The following is a 23,467-nucleotide window of genomic DNA, read 5'->3' on the forward strand; positions in this document are numbered from 1 at the left end:
GTCCAATCAAGCGAATTTACCACAGGTGGTCTCCAGGGTGCACCTGAGCTCAATAAGTTTTTTTTTCTCATTTTTAATAAATGTCTAAAAACCTGTTTTCGCTTCGTCATTATGGGGTGTGTAAATTGGATTAAATGCAGTTCCCCCGCATGTTAGAATAAGGCTGTAACGTAACAAAACGTGGAAAAGGTCAAGGGGTCTAAATGTATGTAAAAGTAAGAGACAAATTAGGTGAGTGAAATGTGTTTATTATAATTAAGACAAAGCTACTCTGCCACAAAGGTTTTGCAATTTGGTTGACTAGTAGTTGCTCTTGGACAGCATTGGTACTCATGACTTGGTCACCCCTCTCTGGTGGTCATTTGGTAATGTGTTCTACTTGTAACAAAACACTTATTTACACATTAGAGCATACAAACTTTATTAAAGCCGTAGTAGCGGTAGTCAAAATGATCCAACTCGTTAGTTTTCGCTCATGAATTCTGAACGGTGCAAGTGCCAGAATGACCACCCGAGCCCGGCACGCTATACGGTTGGGGAAATGTTCCTCAATCCAGAGATGGAATGTTTCGCTGTACTCTTAAATATCCCGAAAATATGAATGGCGAATCAAGCATAATTGAAATATAGCTAATTGTGTATTTAACTGCCCCTTGTCGTCGTGCTAGGTTAGCTAAAGGTATATCAACTCATTGGTTTCAACAACACTTCGGTCGTGTTGTTGAATTCCTCCCAACGCTAGCAGTCGTGTTTTAATGGAATCCAATGGGCTGCTATAGCATTAGCTAGCCTAGCATGCTGACAACGGCCCGCGTTCTGGCATAGCACCATCCCGACTCGAGAGAGAAATGAATGAGTCTGATCATTTGGGCTACAGTAGCGGGAAAGAGTGCCACCTCGTTATGTGGCCGAGCTCAGAAGCGTGGAGCAGCATGGTAAAAAAAACAGTACATATTGATGTTGTGCTCTTCTGTCCCGCATTATGTCCAAGGGGGAAAAAGGTGTTTGTCAATAACTTCGTTGTTGTAATATCGCAAACGGACGTGGTCGTTTCATCTTTGCGGATTGCAGTTGTAAGTGTTAATTCAATTGATTTTGATTTTTTTTAAAGAAGCGCGAGGAACAAAATAAAGACCAGATTGTAAAAATACTATAGCAACCTTAGTTCAACGCCTAGTGACCTCGTCAAGACTCCATTGGTGTCAACAGTGGGATAGTGTTGTTGAAAACATGACTGGCCGGATCTGAGGCACAATACCTTTTCCATAATCCAAGAAAGTTGTGAATCTCATTACTTGATGCTTGAGGACATTTTGTTTGCTACTTTTCTGATTTTGGGGGGAAGAAAATTGAAGAGGGGCATCCGTTAAACAATTAAACTGTATGTCCTTATCAATCAATACAAAAAAATACAAAACTTTAGAAAAAGAACAACCATGTGATAGTATAGTGGAATGCCCATTTCTACAGGATTCCTTGCTGCTGGCCCTTTCCTGCAATTTTCTTGGAGCACTCCAATAGAGCGTTGTGAATGTCTTTGGCGCAGGAGATCTGTGACTTGATCATGCTGAGGTACTGTGAGTAGGACAGGGACTCTGTCTGTACGGTGTCAGGCTTGGTGGCTGTTGGGACCAAGTTAGGAGAGTGCTTGGCACTGTCAATGCTCTGGGATAAGCACTCGTAGGCAAGCCGCTATGGGGGAAACAAGAGTAATAGTAAGCAGATAACCAGGCTGCCAGCTTTATCAATGTATAAACTATACTGTATGTTATGGTGAATGATGCTCGGTACTCTAAAAGCCAAATAGAAAGACGTGTAATAAGAGGTGGTGAACAATTTCATTTTGTGTGTGCCTCACTAAGCAGAGCTCCAGCTGATCGCACAGGGCATAAAACTCTTCCAGACTCTTGTCAAACCGCTGTACACTGGCATCGCTGCTCTTTCTGAAATACAAAGGCATTAGGAAAGTTGTGCATCTCCAGCTCCAGAAAAAAACACATATGCTGTGTGTGTGCCATTGAGTAAGGGAAAAGGGTACTTACATGCCATTGTCAATTGATGTATTATGTCCCAAATTTAAAGAGGCAATCTTCATGACATTCTAGACAGAAAATAATGCTTAGTTATCCTATATTTGATGTAGTTACATTTTGCAATACCTGTACATAGCTATAAGCATAATATTGTTACTGTGCAAACCTATTCCATTAAAAAGCATTATCCCCCCCCCCTGTCTCTGACCACTATTTGCAGTTCAACTTAAAAGGTAGTCATAAAAAATATTCCCTAGTCAGATCATTACTACTGTTCCAGATGGCTATGATTATTTAGGTAGTATAAAGCGTAGCACAGACAATTTGACCAACCTTTACTTGTCGATACTTCCTAAATTCCTGACATGGAAGACAACTCATTGCTAGTTGCAGATGGTTAATTTAAAAAATCCTCTTATTAAAGTTTTTTTTTTTTTTTGCTCCATGAAGTAATCAAGAATGTGTACACCGCCATCTTGTACATTTAAAATCTTCTCTCATTGAGACATGCGAGTCTCCACCCCAAAGTTCTGTATGTCATGAGTGACTCAGAAATATTGAATGCAGTGGTTGAATTGGGCCAGTTCCTAGACCCTGCACTTATGATTCAAATTAGAGCCAGGTGGGGCTCTTGCACCTTTGGTAATGTTAATTTTGAATATAATGAAAAAATGTTGTCCACATTTAATATTTCCTCAGCCAACAACACGAGTAATCAACAGACATTTAATATTTCCTGCGCACCAGACGCACAGAGGTCTAAGGCACTGCATCTCAGTGCAAGTGACGTCGCTGGTTTGAATCCGGGCTGTATCACATCCGGCCGTGATTGGGAGTCCCATAGGGCGGCGCACAATTGGCCCAGCATGGTCCGGGTTTGGCCTGGGTAGGCAGTCATTGTAAATAAGAATTTGTTCTTAACTGACTAGCCTAGTTAAATACAAAAAGTAATCAACACCAGATAATCCAATAGGATTGCATTTCAGTTGTTCAACTGACTAGGTATCCCCCTTTCCCTAGAAGGATTTACCTATTCAATTGGTTCTTGTCCCATTCTATGGGAGCAAATAATATTCCTCTGTGAGCTTTCAAATTTCGAGTGGCACTGGGAGAAAAATATGCATGCCCAGCAGTTTAATTGCCACTTAACAGAGCAGGATCACAGCTTTCTATTCTACCTACATTTATTCCTCAACTGACAGATGGACCATTTTAAAACCAGGGTTGTTAACATGGATTAGGCGCATAGCGATCACCAATGGCGTTGAATGCATTGTCGGAGATCTGAGCTGAATCTAACATTAGCTGCTAGCCCTTTTCATGACACCAATGGATGTATTGGAACGCTGTATCACAACCCATAGTGCGGCGCACAAAAGGCCAACGTGGTTAGGGTTTGGCCGGGGTAGGCAGTCATTGTAAATAAGTATTTGTTCTTAATTGACTAGCCCAGTTAAATAAAATATGACGGATCGATTGAATTCTAAAGGTGGGCTTGAGTTATCTTGAGCTAGTCAGCTGACTACATCCTTGGCTGAGTGCCCCCCGCACGCCCCAGAACGAAGGACCCCCACCTCCCAAATTAACCACTGGTTGAATGACACTCACCTGACTCAATCAATGAGAAGATTTGAAAGACAGATGGCAGCGTACACATTGATTGATTACTCGAAGGATCGACAAGTAAAGGTTGTTCGAAAATGCACTTATCCCCCTCTGTGTGGCAGTGAAGAGACCAGACTGACTAGCCATTGTTTCCAGCTCATGTAAACAAAACGTGGAGTACCTGGAGGCTCTCTTTTAATTGTGGAATAAGCATTTTGAATCGATGAACTGGGTCGAAATCTTGCTGTTGACTCAACTGCTGTTGTTGAAGTGTAGCAGCTTGCTGCATTCCAACTTGTGGAATCGGTCCACTGGGTTGTTGCTGCGCTGCCATTTTGGTAAACTTCTTCGGTGAAAATTTTACGGGGGACTACATGCTTTCATTGTGTGTTGCCGCCACCTACTGGGTGGGGTGAAAACTGAAAATTTAACCCCAAAGAGAAATAGTAATGGAGTCGTCATGGATCCTTTTTTAGGCACTCTTACTTTGGACAAATCCTATGAGGAAAATTAATGGCGTTTTTGTAGGATTTTGGGATAAACGCCTTAAATAAGGTATTTGGTAAACAGTCTTCGATCTTAAACGTTTTGTTCTAGGAGATGTAACAATAAAAACACATACTTCATAAGTCATTTTAACTGACTGCTATTATCTCATAAAACAATGTAAAATATATGCCTGTGTTAACCTCAGACTTTATTTTTCAGTGTTAATTCCAAAACCATATTTCCCCATAGGGATGGCCGAATGAACCAGAGCTCATTTATTTCTGGTAAGGACTAAATATGTTCTACAAGTGAAAAACATAACTTATCTGTTGTAGTGACAGGATAGTCAAGTGGCTTCTATCAATTAAAAGTAAATATCTCTTAAATGGAAGGCAGTCAGGAGGCAAGAGCATGTGGCACCATTCCAGCCAATGAGGGCAGATGTGCACAGCTGTGTTCTCAAAGTTGCCAGGATATCCTACTTATGTCAACACTTACAACACCCAAAGCATTATGTAGCAAATAAGCACAAAAAATGTGTTAACCAAATAAAATACCAGTATGAGTCATAATACCCCAAAAACCTAGCTGTCAAACAGGGAAATAGTGCCAATCGTTTTTCTTATTCTTATTCTTATATATATATTAATTCAATCTACACACAATACCGCATAATGAAAAAGCAAGTTTCAAATTTTTGGCAAATGTATAAAAAAAATTTTTTTAACTGATCACATTTACATAACTATTCAGACCTTTTACTTAGTACTTTGTTGAAGCACCTTTGGCAGCGATTACAGCCTTGAACCTTCCTGAGTATGATTCTACAAGCATGGCACACCTGTATTTGGGGAGTTTCTCCCATTCTTCTCTGCAGATCCTCAAGCTCTGTTAGGTTGGATGGGGAGCATTGCTGCACAGCTATTTTCATGTCTCTCCAGAGATGTTTGACCAGGTTCAAGTCCGGGGTCTGGCTGGGCGACTCAAGAACATTCAGAGACTTGTCCCGAAGCCACTCCTGCGTTGTCTTGGCTGTGTGCTTAGGGTCATTGTCCTGTTGGAAGGTAAACTTTTGCCCCAGTCTGAAGTTCTGAGCAGGTTATCATCAAGTACTTTAATCCATTCATCTTTCCCTCAAATCCTGACTAGCCTCCCAGTCCATCGCTGAAAAACATCCCTACAGTATGATGCTGCCACCACCATGCTTCACCGTAGGGATGGTGCCAGGTTTCCTCCAGACGTGACACTGGGCCTTCATGGTCAAAGTTCATCAGACCAGAAAATCTTGTTTCTCATGGTCTGAGAGTCTTTATGTGCCTTTTAGCAAACCCCAAGCGGGCTGTCATGTGCCTTTTACAGACATGTGTGTGCCTTTCCAACTCTTGTCCAATCAATTAAATTTACCACAGGTGGACTCTAATCAAGTTGTAGAAACAGCTCAAGGATGATCAATGGAAACAGGATGCACATGAGCTCAATTTTGAGTCTCATAGCAAAGGGTCTGAATGCTTTTGTAGATAAGGTATTTCTGTTGTTTTTTTATACATGTGAAAGAAAAGTTTTTGCTTTGTCATTATGGGGTATTGTGTGTAGATTGATGCACTGTAAATCTCTTAGAACAGGTGACGTATTAATATATTGGCCTGTATTTACACCCAACAAATGAATTGCTAATGTAGCTATCATACAGAACTACAGATGCCATGATCTGGACGATACTGCCAAATTGAGGAAAAGCTAAGAATCTCTGGATGAACTATCTAATGTTAGCTAAATGCAGTAATTAATAAATTGGCTAAATGTATTTAAATTTAAATTCTGTGAACCGTCTTTGGCAAGTTTTACATTTACACAATACCTGTTAGTAAAGTTGGCAACTACACATGACGTGCAGGGGCTTTCAAATTAGCATTAAAGTAGACATGCAAAACTACAAATCTATGCATTTTCGAATCCGAGATTAAATGGAGCTGAATTATTGATAAAAGTCACCCTTACATGATTATCCTACACGAAACACAGCCATTATTTTAAGTGTTTCTAAAATCCCCTCTGGTAAAAAATGTATGGTGGAAAAGATATTGGAACCATTTCCTTGTTTGACCGCTAGGTGTTATGGGTATTAATGACACCCGCTGTTGGGATATATTCAAGACTCGCTCATTGACCTCCTTACAAATACTCCTAGCTAGGTAAGCGAAAAAGACAAACGTAACCTGCTGGGGAAAACAGATTTCGGACCAAGTTATCCCTCTGGCCTTGTCCACTCTGAATATACTCAATAATACGTAAACTAAAAAAAAAAAAAAAAATGCTCAGTTTTATATTTTAATAAGACTGAGCATTTTGTTGGTTTTTAGTTGACGTATTAGATCATTATTCTCAGATCCCTACACAAGCTCTGGGGCTTTTTTGGTGAACTTTCAAATCCAGCGAGAACATCAACTACCGGTATCATACACTCGCGCCTTCCAAAAATAGTCGGTTTCCATTAGTTAACACAGTCAATTGGCTATATCGTAAAAAAATATATATATTTTGCTCAATCTAAGGTTGGGGTTAGCCTTAAAATTGTGGTCTGGTTTAAAACCAGATTTTAAGGAGATAAATGGTAGAAATGGGCGGGGTTTATTACTTAGTGACTGTGGTAACTTGTGACAACCATAAAACGCCATAGAGAAAGCAGAGTCCTAGTGATTCGCTTTTGGCTTACTGCAACACAAATCTAAAATGGCAGGAGCCGATGGAGATGATTCTCTCTACCCCATCGCCGTGCTCATTGACGAGCTTCGTAATGAGGATGTGCAGGTAATCACATATGCTCTGTTTATACGAGGTATTATATTGGTGTGGTTTGTTTTACTTAAACATTTCCAATTTGAAATAGGATAGCTAGCTAACCGTATCTTACATCCCGAGGCCCTTTGCCTTGGCCTGTTCGTAAAGTCTGCCTGGCGCACCCAGTCTGGCTAACTAGATAGCTAACGTTAGGGTGTTTCTTGGTGTGATAAATATCAACCGGAATAGCTACATGTCGTATTTAGTTACTGCCGTGTATAACTAACTGGTGTTAGGTCACTTGGTTAACGTTAGCTAACGTTAGTTTGCTGGGATACTATCACTATGCTAGTTAGCAGCTAACTACCTTAACTAGTTCATAAACGTAATCTAACTAGGTGGTCAAATTCGCATGTTAACTTGCAGAGGCACCTAGCTACTTTATTTTGTTACTGAAATATCAAACTATGTAATGTCTATAGCTGCTAACGTTAACTATATAGCTTCCTTCCTTGTTGTACCCGTCGGTCATCCAGTTCCACCCTGGTAATGTTTGTGAGTGAGACTATCATTATTGTAACAAACTAGATATCTAGGTAAACGACTGACATGATAAGTTATGTACTATCTGCATCTTGCTTTGGTGTCTCTTTCAAAAACACCGATTTTCTATACTCTAGTTATAGGTTGTATGTTCATAGGAAGGCATCTACATGGGAATATGCCCACGTCTGAAATAGTATTTTTAGTTAGCCTTACTGAAACGCTAAGATTGTTTTATAGATAATGGTGGCATCTCTTGTGTAAGTTTCATGTAATAACATTACCTGGTATTGTCTATGTTCCAAGCTGCGACTGAACAGCATCAAGAAGCTGTCTACCATTGCACTGGCCCTGGGAGTGGAGAGGACCCGCACTGAACTCCTCCCCTTCCTCACAGGTACAGTGGATTCAAAGTACTCAGACCCCTTGACTTTTTCCACATTTTATGTTACAGCCTTATTCTAAAATGGATTAAATACATAATGTTTCTCATCAATTTTACACCCCATACCCTATAATGACAAAGCGAAAACAGGTTTTTAGAAATGTTTGAACTTTTAAAATAAATACCTTTTCACAAGTATTCAGACCCCTTTCTCTGAGATGAGAAATTGAGCTCAGGTGCATCATGTTTCCATTGATCATCTTTGAGCTGTTTCTACAACTTGATTGGAGTCCACCTATGGTTAATTGATTGAAAAGGATTTGGGGAGGCACACACCTGTTTAAGTTCCCACAGTGCATGCCAGAGCAAAAACCAAGCCTTCAGGTTGACAGAATTGTCCATAGAGCTCTGAGGCAGGATTGTGTTGAGGCACAGATCTGGGGAAGGGTACCAAAACATTTCTGCAGCATTGAAGGTCGCAAAGAACACAGTGGCCTCCGTCATTATTCAATGAAATACATTTGGAAACACCAAGACTCTTCTTAGAGCTGGCCACCCAGCCAAACTGGGCAATCGGGGGAGAAGGGCCTTTGTCAGGGAGATGAACAAGAACCCGATGGTCACTTTGCTAGAGCTCCTCTGTGGAGATGGGAGAACAATCAAGAAGGACCACCATCTCTGCAGCACTACCAATATCAGGCCTTTAAGATAGTGACCATGCGTAAGCCACTTCTCAGCAAAAGGCACATGATAGCCCGCATGGAGTTTGTCAAAATAAGATTCTTTGGTCTGATGAAACCAAGACTGATTTGTGTCAAGATGCCAAGTGTCATGTCTGGAGTAAACATGACACCATCCCTACAGTGAAGCATGGTGGTGACAGCATCATGCTGTGGGGATGTTTTTTAGTGGAAGGGACTGGGAGACTAGTCAGGATCGAGGGAAAGATGACCGGAGCAAAGTAAATAGTGATCCTTGATGAAAACCATCTCAGGACCTCTGACTGGGGAGAAGGTTCACCTTCCAACAGGACAACAACCCTAAGCACACAGCCAAGACAATGCAAGATTGGCTTCGGGATAAGTCTCTGAAGGTCCTTGAGTGGCCCAGCCAGAGCTCAGACTTGAACCCTTGCAGTGACGCTCCCCACCGAACTGCTTGAGAGGATCTGCAGAGAGGAATGGGAGGAACTCCCCAAATACAAGTGTGCCAAGCTTGTAGCGTCATTTCCAATAATACTCTAGCCTCTAATAGCTGCCAAAGGTCCTTCAACAAAGTACAGAGTAAAGGATCTGAATACTTATGTGAAAGTGATATTTCATTTTTATGAACTTGCAAAAATTTCTCAACTTTTTTTTTTGCTTTGTCATTATGGGGTATTGTGTGTAGATTGAGAAACACAAGTTAATCCATTTTAGAATAAGGCTGTAACGTAACAAAATGTGAAAAAAGGGAAGGTCTGAATACTTTCCGAATGCACTATGTCCTAAAATGAAGACCCAAGTTACAGCAAACATGAGTTGTCGCCCTCCCCATAATTATGTTTCACACCTGACCTCTTGTAGACACCATCTATGATGAGGATGAGGTGCTTCTTGCCTTGGCTGAGCAGCTGGGCAACTTCACCATGCTGGTGGGAGGCCCTGAATATGTTCACTGTCTGCTGGTACGTATCTGTTGCAAACCAAATCTGTCAGTGAGCATATAATGCATACGATATTCAACAGATACGACAACACTTTATTTTTTTACTTATCCAGTCAGCTACACATACGCACATTTATGTCCCTGTATCTTTCTTTGCAGCCGCCGCTGGAGAGCCTGGCTACCGTGGAGGAAACGGTTGTGCGAGACAAGGCGGTAGAGTCTCTGCGTAAGATCTCTCAGGAGCACTCTCCTGTGGACCTGGAGCTGCACTTTGAGCCTCTGGTGAAGAGGCTGGCCAGTGGTGACTGGTTCACCTCCCGCACCTCCGCCTGTGGCCTGTTCAGCGTCTGCTACCCCCGTGTGTCTAGCACTGTCAAGGCTGAAATACGCCAGTGAGTAGCTATATCAGGCGGGATATAGCTTAGACCTGATTAACTAAGATCCCAATGGGATTTAAATATTTCTCATATCAGGGGTCCAATGCACCCACCTTCGGTAGTCACATACTAGCCTTGCAGGCCCAAGTCCATCAAATTGGGATGATTAACTACACTCTTCTGTAGAGCCAATCCAATGGATTTATGGTCTGACGGTTGGCGGGGTGCTCTCTCCACAGGCATTTCCGCACTCTGTGCTCAGATGACACTCCCATGGTGCGCCGCGCTGCAGCCTCCAAGCTTGGGGAATTCGCCAAGGTTCTGGAGCTGGACTATGTCAAGAGTGACATAATCTCCCTCTTCACTGCACTGGCCTCTGATGAGCAGGTACATGCATGTACTGAAAACACGCACACGGGGTGTCCTGTAGCATTGCGGTGGGAAGTGCGTGAAATTCTTCCAGCCATTTGCTAAAATCGACTGGCTTGTTGCCAGTGGAATTAACATGGCCATACAAATTAGATGTTTTTGAATGGGGATGGATGAATATTGAATGGGCTTAGAACAGTCATATTACAGCGACTTCAATAGGTCACCCCAACTGGGACTCAAAACCGGGTCTAGCTATTGTTAACACAACACCTCAGCAGTTACACCATGACAACCGGCCCGTGGGGGAATCGCGTGTTCCCTCTATGCATTTCTATGGTGTTGCGACAGTATTTGATTAAATTGGTACAGAATCAGCAATAATCCCATGCCCCCCCCCCCCGCCTGTAGGACTCAGTGCGCCTGCTGGCCGTGGAAGCCTGTGTGAGCATCGCCTCGCTGCTGCCCCAGGAGGACCTGGAGACCCTGGTGATGCCCACCCTGCGCCAGGCCGCCGAGGATAAGTCCTGGAGGGTCCGCTACATGGTGGCTGACAAGTTCTCTGAGGTGAGCATGTGGAAACATTGATGTGTTGCATGTAGCCATAATGGATCAAAAATATGTTCTCCTTTACCGAACCTGGAACGGATGTAATGGGTGGGGGGGCTGATATTCAGTCCTTCACATATAGGCAGTTTTAAAGTGACCATCAGTAAACATGTTGTGCTAAATTGAGAGATTTGGCAGATGCAATTGCTCAAATGTTTGTCTAGGAAGAGTTATATTTTCAGTGGGATTACTGTATTGAACTTAAGTAATACAATCCAAGGGAGAGTAGTGGACATTTATGGGGCCTGTAATGTTCATAGTCCCCCAGCGTAGAACGTTATTTTTGTTTTCTTTACCACTTACATTCACCACACTAATCCATTGATTTCTAACCCATATGACCTTCTCTTGTCATTTAGTATAAAATGGGCCATATTGCCACTTCCATAATGTTATAGAAGTTCAGTCAATCAATATAAAAGCTTTCAGGCAACCTCTCTCAAATTAAAGCTCAGCATATGTTTTTTTTGTGCACCACACTTACTGAAAGGACTTCTACCACTTTCTCCCTTGCCACCATGAACTTTGGTAGTATATGTTCCCAACCCCAAATCCCATTAGATTCGTGTGTTGATCAGCAAATCAGTGCAAGGTTAAAAGTGGGATTGTCAGAGCCGTAGCTGGAGAGCTCTGCTGGAGGTTAATTGCCATGCCCATAGTTTGAGGTAGATGTTAACCAATTTAACAGTTGGCAGGAAACATCCACACAAATTAAAGCCTGGCAATGGCAAATCGTTTTGTGCACTTTCCCCTTTGCTACCATGGATTTCGTAGACTGTGCGTTACCAATTTGAATCCCATCAGTCAAGTGTGTTGGTTATGGAGTCTCACGTGAAGGTTTAGTGGTGGGTGTTAAATGTCTTGTCACTGACTCCACAGCTCCAGAAAGCAGTGGGCCCAGAGATCACCAAGAACGACCTCGTTCCAGCCTTCCAGAACCTGCTCAAGGACTGCGAGGCTGAGGTCCGATCCGCTGCCGCCAAAAAGATCAAGGGTGAGTGTCTGGATGCTATCTGCCAGTCATAAAGCCTATGTTGAAATAATGGTTTGAATGAGAAGCTTTTACTGTCTAATAGACCACGGTATTTACAATCACCATTTCTGTCCTCAGAGTTTTGCGAGAACCTTCCAGAAGACAGCAGAGAGACCATCATCATGACTCACATTTTGTCCTGTGTCAAGGTAAAAAAAAAAAAGCGAAAGAAGCCACTTCACTTTTATCCCTTTTTTTATCCTGCTAACTTATGTATGCAGGTTTCTTTGACCTGTCGATTTCTCACTCACCCACGAAGGGGCCCAAAAAAGTCTCGACAATAACGCATGTCAATCGATTTCTTGTGTTCAGATGTGCAAATGCGGAAGTAGCAGATATTTTTACACCCACAAATCAATTTTTAGCTTTAGTATCTACTGAGATGTTAAACTGAGTTTTTGACTGTACTTTCTATACGTGAGCCATGAGGATATTATGCTTTTGTAGGTTGGGGTCTATGGCTAGATGAGGAGTTGCGCTCAGTATTAGCCTTTGGACAGCAGGGGGCACTGTTGTATTCTAAATTACTTCCAAACCACCATCATTCCTATTCTGTCGAAGTGTAAGAGCTCACTGGTTGGTTCCCGAGTTTAAATGACACCCTTTTATTTAGAAAATATATTTTTGGGCGAAAAACGTCTCTTCCATGAACATCCCCAACGCCCAAAAAATTGCGTTTACATTTGAGTTATTTAGCAGATGCTCTTATCCAGAGCAACTTACTGTAGTGCATACATTTTCCTACTGGTGTTGCAAGCGTCATACTCAAGCAACTGAGCCATACAGGACAACTGTGCTGGGTCAGCTTGCATTAACTGATAATTCATTTCAACACAGAGTCTAGTTTCTTCCCCTCTATTTGAAAATACCATATTTGCTGTCACTGTGCACTGCAATGTCTGACTCTTTCTCCTCTGACAGGAACTGGTGTCTGACACCAGCCAGCACGTGAAGTCTGCCCTGGCCTCTGTCATCATGGGCCTGTCCACCATCCTGGGCAAAGACAACACAGTGGAGCACCTGCTGCCTCTGTTCCTGGCCCAGCTCAAGGATGAGGTAACACCAGTCACTACTGTTCCTACTCGTTCTATTCATTAAGTACCAAATGGTTGAGGGTGGGGGGCTCCCTGGACTTGGAGAAATGTCTCCCGTGTCTTGTCTGATCTGATCGCCCTCTTTAATATCCTGTAATGCTATTGACCTTGTTCAGGATGAGATGTACCTGGCTGGCTCCCTACCGGAGTAAAAACCTAGGGATGACCCTTATAGGGTTTGAACCTTTTTCCCTGGTGACATTTGTTCTAGTGGTGCTAGGCTATTTGATGCGGTTTTCAGTGACGTGTGGTTTCTTTCTGACATATCCTTCCTAAATGTAACATGTATCGCAGCTAAAATCCTGTTGAAGTAAGATGTCGGCATTAGCCGACACATTTACGTATCTCTGGTGGTTTATTAATACCAGAGTGGAAGGTTTTGGTAGATGAGGGAAATTGCACAGACAGCCTTCCTATTAAAAGATGTTCTAGTTGCCTCGCAGCCAAAGCTGACTTGACAGGGTTTATGTCATAAAGGATTACAGTCAGAACGGACAACCGAGGTGCGAAACACCCCGAATGACTCACGGATATAAAAAAATGTATATCTGTTCTTCAATATTTCTACTACATATATTTAGTCTCTCAGCTGGCTGCTATCTCTGTCGTCTCCTATTAGGGTCACAGAAAGCTTGATGTGAAATCTGTCTGCGCTTTCTGAGGCTAGGAATCAAGGGACTGGCAGAAGGTCTTTGGCAATTCGTTTAGCCTTTTTTGCTAACATCATGTCGAGATTGTAGCCAAGATTGGCATCATTATAAGCAGATGGGGATGCAATAGCGGTCACAATGACTTTTGTCACTTTTTAAGACCACTTGAAATAAAATGGCTTTAATTCTTAAAGGAAGACAGACATATGAAATGTAATTGTCCCCACAACTTAAACAAGAGATCCCCCTCTCTTGCCCTGCAGTGCCCTGAGGTGCGCCTCAACATCATCTCCAACCTGGACTGTGTCAACGAGGTGATCGGCATCCGCCAGCTCTCCCAGTCGCTGCTGCCTGCTATCGTGGAGCTGGCCGAGGACGCAAAGTGGAGGGTCCGCCTGGCAATTATCGAGTATATGCCCCTGTTGGCCGGACAGCTGGTGAGTCATCGGCTGCGCCCCCAAATGGCTCCCTATTCCCTTCATAGTGCTCTACTTTTAACTAGAGCCCTTGCACCATTTTCCCCATATAGTGCACTACTTTTGATCAGAGCCCCCTGCAGTCCCACCTCAGAAGACCTGTCTGTCACATCCTCCTTTCCACCCAATCACACATCTGTCTGTGTCCTACATCTGCCTCGTGCCATGCATATGTGCCACAATTTATGGTGGGCAGGTGCTTGTCACTAATATCATCCATGAAATTTAAAAAAATAAAAAAAAAAGAGCTATGCAAAGTAATTCAGCTAGCTTTATTTTTGCTTTCTGAGTAGAACTAAATGTTTTGGTGAATTGGAACCCAATTCAATGTTGCTTGCACTGTAATGTTTGGATATGGAAATGGTTTAGAAAAGTATTCTCTCCTAATCGCTCTTCTCCAGGGAGTGGAGTTCTTTGATGAGAAGTTGAACACCCTCTGCATGGCATGGCTCATTGACCACGGTAAGACCCCTCCCCCATACACACCACTTTTCAATGCATTTGTCCTCTGTGTGCTTAGTCAGTAGTGTCCTCCTCCATTGGACAGAGGTGGGGATCACGTCCCTGATGGATTGTGTCCCATGCTGCTCTCTAAGCTCTCACTGCTTCCCTCCTCCCCTGCGGCCTATGTGGTTTGGGGGGGCGGAGATGCGTCAGGCTGCAGCTCTCTAAGCCTCACGGCTGTGCCAATTACAAAGGTCTGATGACAACCCAGTGACTTAGACTGGGAGGCCAAATTCTCTCTCCTTAATTGCATGCTGCCTTCTGTAGCTGAGCTGGATAGAATGGGAAAACTAGTGCAATGGGCTGCATCCCAAATGGCACCATATCCCCTATATTGTGCAATACTTTCTTTTAAAAGTTTGACTAGGCAAGTCAGTTGTGATACAGCCTGGAATCGAACCAGGGTCTGTAGTGATGCCTCTTGCACTGAGATGCAGGGCCTTAGACTGCTGCGCCTCTCGGTAGTCCAATACCCATAGGGCTGTAATAAAAAGTAGTGCACTATATAGGGAATCGGGTGCCAATTAGTATACAAACCATACTGTAATACACCGTAACAGGAAGGCATTTGGATATGAGCAAATCACTATTTTCTACAGTAGCCTTTTCTGTCAAGTTAGATTCAATGTTGTATTGAGCAGAGATGTGACTATCAGGGACAGGTTTTTGTGCAGAACAGGGAACAGGCATCCTGGGGGGAGGGTAAAGTGGCTTACCGGTGATAGTTGGCCTGTTATCACATTGTTAGTGAAATGTTGGTATTGTAACAACCCCACTCTGAAAATAGGCACATCTTGCAGTTTACGTATTTTTGGTCTTTTGAATGCGCTGGGTAGCTTTGCATGTGATATGGAGACCTTGTTGGCTACGTCATTTCGCTCTGCCTTTAATGTCAGAAGAATTGATTTTTTTTTTTTTTACCTGATCCCTTTTTCTATTGTTCTTAGGACTGGTTGGTCATTTAGCAACAACCATTGCTTGCCCAACTATGGGTCAAATCTGGCGGGGACCCTGGCTTAGACTGTTGACAACATGTAGTTGTTGACAATTGTATTGAGTCTCCAAATGTTTATTGAAACATAAATACATTTACACAATGAGCACGTGTCTCTCTCAAACATTGTTACAGTTGTTGGTTAGCTTGCTAACTATTGTTTGCCATATTAGCTTAGACATGAGTTTCCCTTTGAGTTTTTTTCAGCAGCGGTGGCAAAGTTAACGTGGAGGGCACGTAGTGTTGTCTCTGACCGACATGTTATGCTTTCTTTGACAGCAGAGATTATTTGTTTTCAAGCGAATTCTCTGCAGTTCAACACATTTTGCCATGGGGCTGAGAGAAAATGTCAAGTTTTTGCAATTGCTTATGCCCAGTAGTGCTATCTGAGTTCCTCAAATACCAATTTCAGATAGATGTGGTATATTACCTGGAAAAATAAAAATGCACACACACACCAGTCAAGTTTGGACACCTACTCATTCAAGGATGTTTATTTTTTTATATTTTCTATGTTGTAGAATAATAGTGAAGGCATCTACTATGAAATGATACACGTGGAATCATGTAGTAAGCGCAAAAGTGTTCCTCAAAATATATTTTAGATTCTTCAAAGTAGCCACCCTTTGCCTTGATGACAGCTTTGCACACTCTTGGCATTCTCTCAACCAGCTTCATGAGGTAGTCACCTGGAATGCATTTCAATTAACAGGTGTGCCTTGTTAGTTTGGCTCAAATGCATTAAGGAATTCCACAATCGGTTGTGTTGTGACAAGGTGGGGTGGGGGAATACAGAAGATTTGATAAAAGACAATGTCCATATTATGGCAAGAACAGCTCAAATAAGCAAAGAGAAATGACAGTCCATCATTACTTTAAGACATGAAGGTCAGTCAATCTGGAAAATTTCAAGAACTTTTAAGTTGCAGTTGCAAAAACATCAAGTGCTATGATAACTCTCATGAGGACCGCCACAGGAAAGGAAGACCCAGAGTTACCTCTTCCGCAGAGGATAAGTTCATAAGTTACCAGCCTCAGAAATTGCAGACCAAATAAATTCTTCAGAGTTCAAATAACAGACTCATCCCAACAGCAGCTGTTCAGAGGAGACTGTGTGAATCAGGCCTTCATTGCTGCAAACAAACCACTTCTAAAGGACACCAATAAGAAGAAGAGACTTTCTTCGGCCAAGAAACACAAACAATGGACATTAGACCGGTGGAAATCTATCATTTGGTCTGATGCGTCCAAGTTTGAGATTCTTGGTTCCATCCGCCGTGTCTTTGTGAGATGCAGAGTAGGTGAACAGATCTCCGCATATGTGGTTCCCACCGTGAAGCATGGAGGTGGTGTGTCGGGGTTCTTTGCTGGTGCCATTGTCAATGATTTATTTGGAATTCATGGCTACCATAGCGTTCTGCAGCGATATGCCATCCCATCTGGTTTGCGCTTAGTGGACTATTTGTTTTTCAACAGGGCAATGATCCAACACACCCCCAGGCTGTGTAAGGGCTATTTGACCAAAAAGGAGAGTGGAGTGCTGCATCAGATGACCTGGCCTCCAGTCACAAGACCTCAACCCAATTGAGATGGACCGCAGAGTGAAGGAAAAGCAGCCAACATGTGCTCAGCATATGTGGGAACTCCATCAAGACTTTTGGAAAAGCATTCTAGGTTAGGTGAAGCTGGTTGAGAGAATGCCAAGGGTGGCTACTTTGAAAAATCTCAAATGTAAAATATATTTTGATTCATTCAACTCTTTTTCTCTTATTCTCTATTTGTTTGGGGGGGGGGTTACTACATGATTCATTATGTTATTTCATAGTTTTAATGTCTTCACTGTTATTCTACAATGTAGAAAATAGTAAAAATAAAGAACCCTTGAATGAGTAGGTGTCCAAACTTTGGACTGGTACTATAATGTATTTGACCACTTTCTTGCAGGTTTATCCCTTTATGCATATCAGTGAGTACCTGGTAAATTTGGAGTGGTGGGGGGGGGGTTGTTTGCTTTTCAAATCTATGCTAATTGAATATAGGGGAAGTACTGCATAACATCTGTCAAAACGGCTCAACAAGACATGGTATCAACACAACGAGCTGGACCGAGAGCCACCTATGATTCCCGTCTTAGTCAGCAACAATGACGAGATGCTGCGATCTGACCGTTCAGAATCATTATCAGTCAACCTGTACATAAAGCCTTCAACAGCAAGATTGCATCTCTTTTGGCCTATCGCATACATTTTATACTAAACGGTACGTTCAAAGTAGTATGATTAGCACACAGTATGTAGTTTTAGTAAGATGTTGGTAAGACAGGTTTTAATATCCCATTGTGGCTCCACAGGCTATTGGTATGGTTCTTCTAACCCCAATGTGGTTCTCTAGCAGTCTTGTTTATGGATGTATTAGGGGTCAAATAGGGTTCAGTTAGTCAGTGGTTTAGAAATGTGTTGTACCCAGGCCCCCTGGTCTCCCGCTCTTTGTCCAACAGCTAGTATTGATTGTCAGGCTTGTGTGTACCCAGATGTCAAGTCACTGTATTCTGGGCACAATTGAGTGTTTTGAGCAGTTCTGTAGTCACTAGCCTCTTTAGCCATGATTACTGATGGGCATGTTTTCCATGCAAATGGGATTTTTGCCAATATTGTTACAAGGCAAACAAACTGACAATAATCCAAAGATGGCTGCCAAACTGGAATGGAAAGTGCTCAAAAGAAGCAAGAATCCTGGCAAAGGGCTGGGTATTTGCTGTTTTTACTGAGTATTGTACTGACTGCCTACTCTTGTAGAGTTTATGTCTAAATTTAACTTTGATCTGTGTAATTGAGTTTTGTACACATTTTTATTTTTGGTTAGATTGCCATTTCAATTGAGAAATGCGAGTCAATAGGTTCAATTAATATTAGTGTCAGGGCTTTCCTTTACCAAACAATAGTTTTTTTCTGACAACTACAACAAATATACTACGAGTCCTAATTTCTATCTACAGGCCAAAGTCTAAGCATGTTTGTGTTGTCGACAGTATACGCTATCCGCGAGGCAGCCACCTGTAACTTGATGAAGCTGGTGGAAAAGTTTGGAGCCGAGTGGGCCCAGAACACCATCGTGCCCAAGGTGCTGGGTATGGCAAATGACCCCAACTACCTGCACCGGATGACCACGCTCTTCTGCATCAATGTGAGTCCTCCTGACCTTCATACCACACACAACCATAGGCTTATACTAGGATGGAAGCTAGATCTACTCAGGTTTTAATAAAGCTAGCCATATTACCAAGGTGGATATTGATCATGTAGCTGCCGCCAGATAGTGGCTTGTACCTTCACGTGCATGTCGCACATGGGTAGTTGAACGCCAAACTATTCATTGAGTTGACGCTGAACCATCAATCCATGGGCGAGTCAATGCCACATTTTCACTTTTGCCAAAATCAACAGGAAAGAAGATCTTGCAAATTTTGCAGGCTGTGGTGTAAAATAGGATATTAGAAGTGGGTATTTTATTACGCATCAATAGTGCATTGAAAAGCACAATGCACAAACGATCAATAAAATGATTGTATTAAGTCATACAAAACTTTTACTGTGCGTGAACTTCCAAATGTGTGATGTGTATTTTATTACTATTAACACATTTGATTAATAAAATATTGAATCGGTCTTCCTCAAATTAAGCGGATGACCCAATCTTTGCGAAAGGGAGGGAATCTGATTTCAGTGGTCCTCGCCTCGAGGCTCTTTCATTTCATTCGGGGTAAGTGGAGTTAGCTTTGAGTTAGCCGCCTGCCTTGGGCTAGCAGGTTATTTATGAAGGATTCTTTGCATAGAAATGTACCTGGCTAAAAGGTGAGACTTTCGTATGACCGGTTATCCTGCGTTAAACTCAGTTGACCAAAGTTACCTCGCTTACCTTTCAAACCTGATTTGTAGGATAGGGCTCATGTCATTAACCCTGAGATGGATTTAAACCAAGCCATTTTTGTAAAACATTTGTTTTAAAAGTAAATCATACTGTTTTATCATGACTTATTTTACATCCTGATATTCTAGGCAGTTATCAGATGCTCTTATCCAGAGTGACTTAGACGAGTGACTAACAATCATTTGTTTATGCGTTGTTGGTTTCCGTGCCATCCACCCCAGTCACTGTCTGAAGCCTGTGGCCAGGACATCACCACTAAGCATATGCTGCCCGTGGTCCTCAAGATGTCCAACGACCAGGTGGCCAATGTGCGCTTCAATGTGGCCAAGTCCCTCCAGAAGATCGGTCCTGTCCTGGACAGCAAGTAGGTCCTCCTCATCCACCACAAAGCCCTCGTTCAGGCATACCTGAACAACCATCTCCAATGAATTGTACAGTCTACATCAGGTTCGTTCTCAGTAGGCACAAAATGGGAGAAAATATTTTGAAACGGAGGAGGCTCTTGCTTGAACTGGTCCAGTAAGGATGCCTGTTTATTCCGTCGCAGAATGTTTTGCGTCTACTGAACATGACCCAGATGTCCATGCTTAGTTCTAGCACTCAGCTAATCTATTATGGCATGGGAGTGTGGGGAGAATGTGTGCTTTGTCTGAAAAGTTTTGTTTTTCTCAGTGCCCTGCAGACTGAGGTGAAACCAGTCCTGGAGAAACTAGCCACAGACACCGATATGGATGTTAAGTACTTTGCCCAGGAAGCTATACGTGGTAAGGATAGTACACTGTCCATTTTCTTCTATGAAGTCTCCTCATAGGGCCACGTTCAGTTTGGCACGTTGTGGCACATTGCTGATAAATGTCCTTAATAGAGCTGCCGTAAGTCCTTGTGCTACATGTCAAAGAAGCATGTTTGTTAGGCTGTTTCTATATTATGTACAATGTTATGCCCTGCTGAATGTGTTGCCTAATGTGAACGTTAGTCCATCTTGTCATTCTTCTGATTCCTTGTGTTTTTCCCCGTAGTTCTGGCCCTGGCATAAACCAACCCAAGCTTGGCTATCCAGTGGAAACAAAAACCCAAGATGGCACGACAAACTTTTCACAATGTATTTATTGATGTTCAAGAGCAAATGGTGAATTAATGGTGTCTATTAACATCTATTCTTTTTTTCTTTTTTTTTTACTCTGAAAATAAAATGTCCAAGAAAAGCGCAGGCTTCTAATTTACCCTCGCTGTAAATCTTTTGCTTCTCCAAGTGTGATGAAACGTGCATTTAAGCACAGTATGCTGACCACTGTGCATAAGTAACATTTCTGGTTTGACCCACACATTCCTCCCCGTACATACATGGCCGTTGACTGTAACGTTACTATTAACACGGCCCCTTTCGCTGACACATTTCTCTATACGAAGCACCCAGAACACGCAAGCAATCTCTTGGTTGCTTGTCCAAGTGCTAGACACATGCTATTGCTGCAGCAGATGGTGAGGAAGGCTGTTTTATTTGCTTGTGAAGAACCGCAAGGCTAAGGCACCCACAGATTTGTTTACATGTGCTGCTTCCTCTCCTGGGACATTTCTCATGTATTCAGAAAAGCTGTTGTGCAGCACCCCATCCTCTCTTTCTGTCCTGTGTGTCTACAATGAATTACGGTTTAATTTGTTCGAGAACATTGTGGGATACTTTGATTTTGGCGATGATGCCCTGTATCTATTTCCCCAGAGTTAGATGAACTTGGGGATACCATTTTTTTCCTTTTTTATTTTATTTGTCTGTCCACTATGAAGGTAGTTTTATGAGCCAAAGTGAACTAATGCTAGTTGGCAACTTCGTTCAAACTGCACACCGAGACAAATGGTATCCACAAGTCTGTTTGTATGACGCAGGGAGGAACAGTGGGAGAATTTGTCCACAATCTCTCTTGCTCTTAATTGTTGTGCCAATTACTGATGAGCAATGGCTTTTTTTTGGTTTTCATAAGGTTTAACTCTTGATTGTCCTATTTTATGTCAAAATGTTTTCTGTTCTCTAAAGACAAGGCATCATTCCTCACGGGTTGTCAGTCAGTTAAACAAGGCTGACCACTACAGCTAAAATGACAGGAGCACTAAGAATAGCAGGGCTCTGTGTAGGTGGTTGCATAATGTTTTATAGGATGGGAAGAGGGAGTGTGAATGATTTGGTAAATTACGGTCAACTCTTTCCCTCATTGTCTCCCTCCCCATTTCCCATCGGCCTCTTACATAAAATAAACTAGTTTCCCATATTATGAAGACCCCACTTTGGTTTTTATTGAAATCTTCTCAATTGTGATGCTGTACTTTATCTTTAACTGAATAAAGTAATAAAAATGTGGTTTACTGATGTTCTTTTACTCTAGAAACTTTACAATATAACCTTTTGCATTTTAGTGTTGTAGCTGTTTAGTTGTCTGCACATCCAAGGAATTTACAGATTTTTACTAGCCTTTAAGGTTGTCCGCGAAATTGTTGCACAGCAGCACTGTAATGAGCAAGATTAAAGACTACTCCAGTGGCGGATTTAGGTATCGGTAACATGGGCAGCAATGTCACCGGCCAGGGCCACATCTTGCCGGGGGGAGCTCGCACAATTCTGAATGGTGACATTTGCGCAATCGGTTTTCTATCGCTCATTTGCACGTCACAATATGTCTCCTTGTGAGACTTAGTCAATTAACCTTATTGGAGTGGGCACCCTGATTCTAGTTTGTGAGCTAGGCAGGCTACTGCTTGGGAAGGTCTCCTACTCAGAAGTTTGAGATGGGGCGGGGTAGGTTGACCTCCGAACTCCCCGCTTGAAGCCCGGGGTACTGTAGGGGGAATCAAATAGTGCACCTCTAACTTTGTACAGTAAATGCAATTATTAAAATCAGTCACACTATGAAATGCTACCAAATAAACCACAATTCATTCATATGCTGATATTTTGTATCTTTTGTGATATATTTAGTACTGGGGGGTGGGGGGTGGCTCTGCTCTGTCACACAGAGTATGCGTACTGGCTTGCTTCATGCTCTTATATGATAGCCACGGGACCAAGACAGAGAAGTTTAACCTGGCACGCTAAAGCTCTTAATTCTGACCTAAGTTTAGCACGGGTGGGTGTAATTAATTTGGTATGCACTTCCCTCTAAGCGTGTTCTGACTGTACTTAAGCATGCGAATGAAGGTGTGGCGGAGGTGACTACAGATACGCTGTATTCGGATTTAGACTTAATTCCCTCATCATTCCAAGATCTTTGTGCGCAACATAACTAAAGTTGAGCCACCGTTGAAAGTGGCACAACCTCTACTTTTTTTTCTTCGATAGAAACACCATTCTCCATGCACTGTAATTAAAAAATGCATAAGAGCTTCTAGGTAAACTGTTTTGGATAAGGGGATTGTAAATATAAATGACAATTGATTTAGATCTATTTTGTCACCGGAGAAGTGAAATCAGATGTGGCAGCAAACTGAAGCATATCTAACCAACATATCACCTTTCCACAGTGAAGTTTATGGATTGCTGGCCTTATAACTTGCAATTAAATTTGGAGACCCAAGCTATAGACTTCTGTCTTGCCCACTTTTGTCTTGTCCATTCACTCTCTGGCTGGGCATCTCAAGGACATTCGGAGACTTGTCCCGAATCCACTCCTGCATTGTCTTGGCTGTGTGCTTGTAGTTGTTGTTCTGTTGGAAGGTGAACCTTCGCCCCAGTCTGAGGTCCTGAATGCGCTCTGCAGCAGGTTATCAAAGATCTCTCTGTACTTTGCTCCATTGATCTTTCCCTCGATTCTGACTAGTCGGACAGTCCCTGCTGCTGAAAAACACCCCCACAGCATGATTCTGCCACCACCATGCTTCACTGTATGGATGGTGCCAGGTTTCCTCCAGATAAGACACCTGGCATTTCAGGCCAAAGCGATCAATCTTGGTTTCATTAGACCAGAG

General features: G+C 42.5%; 2 protein-coding genes across 3 annotated transcripts; one reads left to right on the forward strand and one right to left on the reverse strand.

Annotated features, from left to right (window-relative positions):
- Positions 1–232: 232 nt before the first annotated feature.
- Positions 233–4,013, reverse strand: LOC124004834 (mediator of RNA polymerase II transcription subunit 29-like). The gene is made up of 4 exons (XM_046313661.1): positions 3,820–4,013; positions 2,043–2,101; positions 1,859–1,943; positions 233–1,692 (listed from the first exon to the last, which is right to left on the reverse strand). The coding sequence occupies exons 1-4, from the start codon at positions 3,970–3,972 to the stop codon at positions 1,465–1,467; spliced, it is 525 nt and encodes a 174-aa protein (XP_046169617.1). The 5' UTR covers positions 3,973–4,013; the 3' UTR covers positions 233–1,464.
- A 379-nt stretch (positions 4,014–4,392) lies between these two features.
- Positions 4,393–21,866, forward strand: LOC124004833 (serine/threonine-protein phosphatase 2A 65 kDa regulatory subunit A beta isoform). Of its 2 annotated transcripts, none has more exons than XM_046313659.1 (15): positions 4,393–4,411; positions 7,755–7,845; positions 9,399–9,499; positions 9,640–9,872; positions 10,097–10,244; positions 10,638–10,793; positions 11,715–11,829; positions 11,947–12,017; positions 12,790–12,924; positions 13,876–14,049; positions 14,490–14,550; positions 18,615–18,769; positions 19,735–19,877; positions 20,186–20,277; positions 20,533–21,866. In XM_046313659.1, the coding sequence occupies exons 3-15, from the start codon at positions 9,461–9,463 to the stop codon at positions 20,547–20,549; spliced, it is 1,539 nt and encodes a 512-aa protein (XP_046169615.1). In that variant the 5' UTR covers positions 4,393–4,411; positions 7,755–7,845; positions 9,399–9,460; the 3' UTR covers positions 20,550–21,866. The 2 variants fall into 2 exon arrangements, with proteins under 2 accessions (XP_046169615.1, XP_046169614.1); XM_046313658.1 differs by lacking the exon at positions 4,393–4,411 and adding an exon at positions 6,777–6,935.
- Positions 21,867–23,467: the final 1,601 nt, after the last annotated feature.

Source organism: Oncorhynchus gorbuscha, linkage group LG19 (assembly GCF_021184085.1).
Source record: "Oncorhynchus gorbuscha isolate QuinsamMale2020 ecotype Even-year linkage group LG19, OgorEven_v1.0, whole genome shotgun sequence".
In the NCBI taxonomy this organism is placed as follows: domain Eukaryota; kingdom Metazoa; phylum Chordata; class Actinopteri; order Salmoniformes; family Salmonidae; genus Oncorhynchus; species Oncorhynchus gorbuscha.